Genomic DNA, 3,651 nt, shown 5'->3' with positions numbered 1-3,651 from the left:
GCTCTCAAATGTTTTATCTATAAATCTAATACCTAGGTACTTTTTATATTATTACTGTAATTATTTTAAAATAATTTACTATTAATATTTTGGGAGTACACTTTGATGATAATTTGGCACATACTATTATAGTGGCCTTCTGAAGTCATAAAGGTTCATAATTTTTATACGAATTGGCTCTCGACTATATTATACAAGTTTCTGAATAGATACGAAATTTCCAACAACTGTGTACCGTTCCCGTTGTATAAATTTATTTTTAAAAATTATAAATAATTTAAAATATTGGTAACTAAAATTTAAATTTTTTATAATTTTAACACAATATATCTAAGTACTATGTATATTTTAGTTAAGTTTTTGAATCACTATAGGTACTTACCTACTTAATTGTATACTGGTGGCAACCATTATATTTCGATCAGCTGATTATAAGATGGGTAGAGCCATAAATCTCGGAGTTGTTGAGGACAGTAAGTACATCAGGAGTGGGAGTCATTCGACGAAAGTTTAAAGAAATGAAAAGAAAGTAAGTGTGGCCAAATCGGGGAGACCACCTTATTACCTTAAATTTTAATACTTGAAAATTATAATGCATTTTGTTTGTATTAGTATTTAGTACCAAGTACACACATCGCGCACGTATAGAACTGAATTATTTTGAAATGGCTAACATTCATGGTTAGTGGTAACTGGTTAGATATATCATGGTAGTTTCATATTTTTGTGGACCAAACTGCCTGGACAGACACGATTTGTAATTGTTAGGAGATTCGAAATCAGACAATATCATAGGTATTATAATATTAATAATATTATTATCCATTATTATATTTACAATGTTATTATTATGATTTATGGTGTTTAAGATATTATTTAAAATACTTCAATGTTGCCAGCACTGTTTTATATGTTTTTAAAATTAACTGATAATAGATAACGTATATTTATGAGTGATATAGTCAACTAAAGTTGTCGGCGTTTTTTCCAAATTGTTTTAAAACGGTGTGTGTATTTTTGTATATCATACTAAATATTAATTATCAGTTAGTAAGTTACTAATTTATATTTATTTTTACTCAAAAATCAAAATGAGTCGTAAAGAAGCATTAACACAGTTTATACAACAAATTCATGGTCGTCCGGTTGTAGTGAAATTGAACAGTGGAGTCGATTACAGAGGTAAGTTTTTCACAACTCAAAAGTTCTATTAAATATCTACATCTTTTGTTTTATACTGATATATCACATCCTTTGCGGGGCCAATCTTGAGAGTTTGATAGACAAAATATTTTTACCATGATTAGGTGTTCGGCTATTATTTATACTGCCTTTGAATTACAATATAGTTGCAGTAATGATTTTGCGACATTTAAACTAGTTTATATTGTAATGGTTTCAAAACATTAGTATTCAATTTAAATGTAGATGCCAGATGTATGTATATAATTAAATACTCAATGTTATACATATATTTTATTTTAATCTATGACAATCTCGATCATAGGTAGTTGTATGAACCATATTATAAATAATTTATTGTGCGTATGCCAATGGCACTAAATTCAATATCTAACTACCACATACCTACCACAGAAATCTTATTTTTGGAAAATTGGTCATCTAGATAGATTGCACCATTGCAAGGTATAAAAGACATAATGTTGTGGGCACTTACAATATAAAAATCATAAAACCTATATTGTTTATAGTCTTTACCCACATTTATAGATCGGTGGATATAAATTCTTTTATTTGTTATATTTATTTTTAAAGACCAGACCACTGGTATAAACTGATGATAAATAATTATATGTGTATATTAATAAATAATGACATTTATTAGGTGTAATGGCTTGCATTGATGGTTACATGAATATTGCTCTCGAACAAACAGAAGAGTACATAAATGGAGAACTTAAAAACAAATTTGGAGATTCTTTTATTCGTGGCAACAATGTACTGTATATTAGTACACAAAAAAGGAAAGGGGTATAATATATTTTGTAAATAATGTTATTTGTATTCTCAATTTATATGTTTGTGAAAAATAAAATTCAACATACATATATTTATAAGTTTTTGTAATAAATATTAAGTATCTATAATTAATTCGGTGTTTCTTCGTATTCAATAAGTACCTTATTTAAATATTATATTAATTTTCAGATAATAATTATAGATGTATTAGTTAAATAAATATATATTGTACAAATGTACACGCATATTATAAACTTACAACTTATATTATAGCTTTGAATATGTGTAGTAAAATGTGTAATTAATCAATGGTTGTAGGTACTATATTGATTTATGATATGAAACATACTTTTTACTATACCAAACCTACAGTTATAAAAAGTAATCATAAATGTATCTTACATTTTGTTCTTACTATATGAATACATCTTTTTAACTAGTCAATGAAGTTGAAAGTGTGGTTCAAGATGGCACAGATGCCAAGATTTCTAATTGTCTTAGTTTATATTATGACCATATGTAATTTGTCTACTTTTTATTTGTGTTACGAATGTCCTCAATAAATAACATTTTCTACCCGATTCAAAAATTTTTAAAATTTTTTTTTACCTAATATCGTGAAAAATAATTAGTATAATATACATATAGGTTCTAATAGTAACACATCTATCTATTTAGTCTAACTAAAACATTTTAACTGATACAAATAAAAGATCATCTAGACAAGAGTTTTGTTATCAAGTCGTTAACATCTGAGCTCTATACAGTTAGATGACAAACAATAATACAGTAAGTAATTACATTAATCAACATTTTTTTTTCATATTTATATTTTTAGTTTTTAACACACAGTTCTTTAGTCTACAGTAGTTTAAATTTTCAATTAAGATATATGTAAATCGGTGATTTTTAAATTTTTTCTCAATGATACTAATCAAAATCCAAATCAATGGCAACACACCTAAATCATAAAGACCAAACAATTATTTTAATATTATAAACATTATTATAAATTAACAATAAATCACAAAAGGTTATCAACAATATCAAAACCATAGATATAAATTATAATGATATAAAAATAATAAAGTTGATAGTTATAATCTAAAATTTCTTTTTTTTTTTGTAGAAGTTTGGAGATTTTGTAATTTGATTTCTATGGTCAAGGCTTTATGGACCAATGATCACTTAGGGGTATTTTATTCAATACACCTTATTCTAAATACCTATGTTGTAATACTTGAGCTTACAAGATGTAAATCAATTGCACATGGCTTTACTGTTTATAAATTGAAATGATTAAGGAACCCCAGTAAATCTATAAGTTTTTATAAGTTTTAAGAAATTAAAATTTTAATTTAAGAAAGTTTTTTATTTTATGAAAAGGCAATATAAAAATTGTGTACATGACGTATAATAGAAATTATTATTTTAGGTAGTTTATTATTATAGAAAAATTACAGTTAATATAATTTTATTAAAAAAAAAACCCTCTTTTTGTATAATTTCTTAATTAATATTTTTTTATATATTGCTTTGCTTTAAGTATTTATATTATAAATTTATAAACAAGACACTAGTAAGGTACATTAAAATTTAAAATTCACTTTTAAAATAAAAATATCTACCTAGTTCTTTTGTATGAAAAACAAACAATTCATTATTGTAATT

At 24.8% G+C, this 3,651-nt stretch overlaps 1 protein-coding gene across 1 annotated transcript; it reads left to right on the top strand.

Annotated features, from left to right (window-relative positions):
* The first annotated feature begins 950 nt into the window (after positions 1-950).
* LOC132930774 (U6 snRNA-associated Sm-like protein LSm6) lies at positions 951-2,112 on the top strand. Its single transcript, XM_060996823.1, has 2 exons — positions 951-1,182; positions 1,847-2,112. Exons 1-2 carry the CDS (start codon positions 1,092-1,094, stop codon positions 1,996-1,998), a joined length of 243 nt encoding a protein of 80 aa, XP_060852806.1. The 5' UTR covers positions 951-1,091; the 3' UTR covers positions 1,999-2,112.
* Positions 2,113-3,651: the final 1,539 nt, after the last annotated feature.

This window comes from Rhopalosiphum padi, chromosome 4 (genome assembly GCF_020882245.1).
Source record: "Rhopalosiphum padi isolate XX-2018 chromosome 4, ASM2088224v1, whole genome shotgun sequence".
Lineage (NCBI taxonomy): Eukaryota > Metazoa > Arthropoda > Insecta > Hemiptera > Aphididae > Rhopalosiphum > Rhopalosiphum padi.
This window is presented reverse-complemented; position numbering and strand designations above follow the sequence as displayed.

Excerpts from the sequence above, each read along its gene's own strand:
- LOC132930774 (XM_060996823.1), top strand. The coding sequence starts at position 1,092 with ATGAGTCGTAAAGAAGCATTAACACAGTTTATACAACAAATTCATGGT. Across the intron at positions 1,183-1,846 it reads CAGTGGAGTCGATTACAGAG|GTGTAATGGCTTGCATTGAT; the intron begins GTAAGTTTTTCA and ends GACATTTATTAG.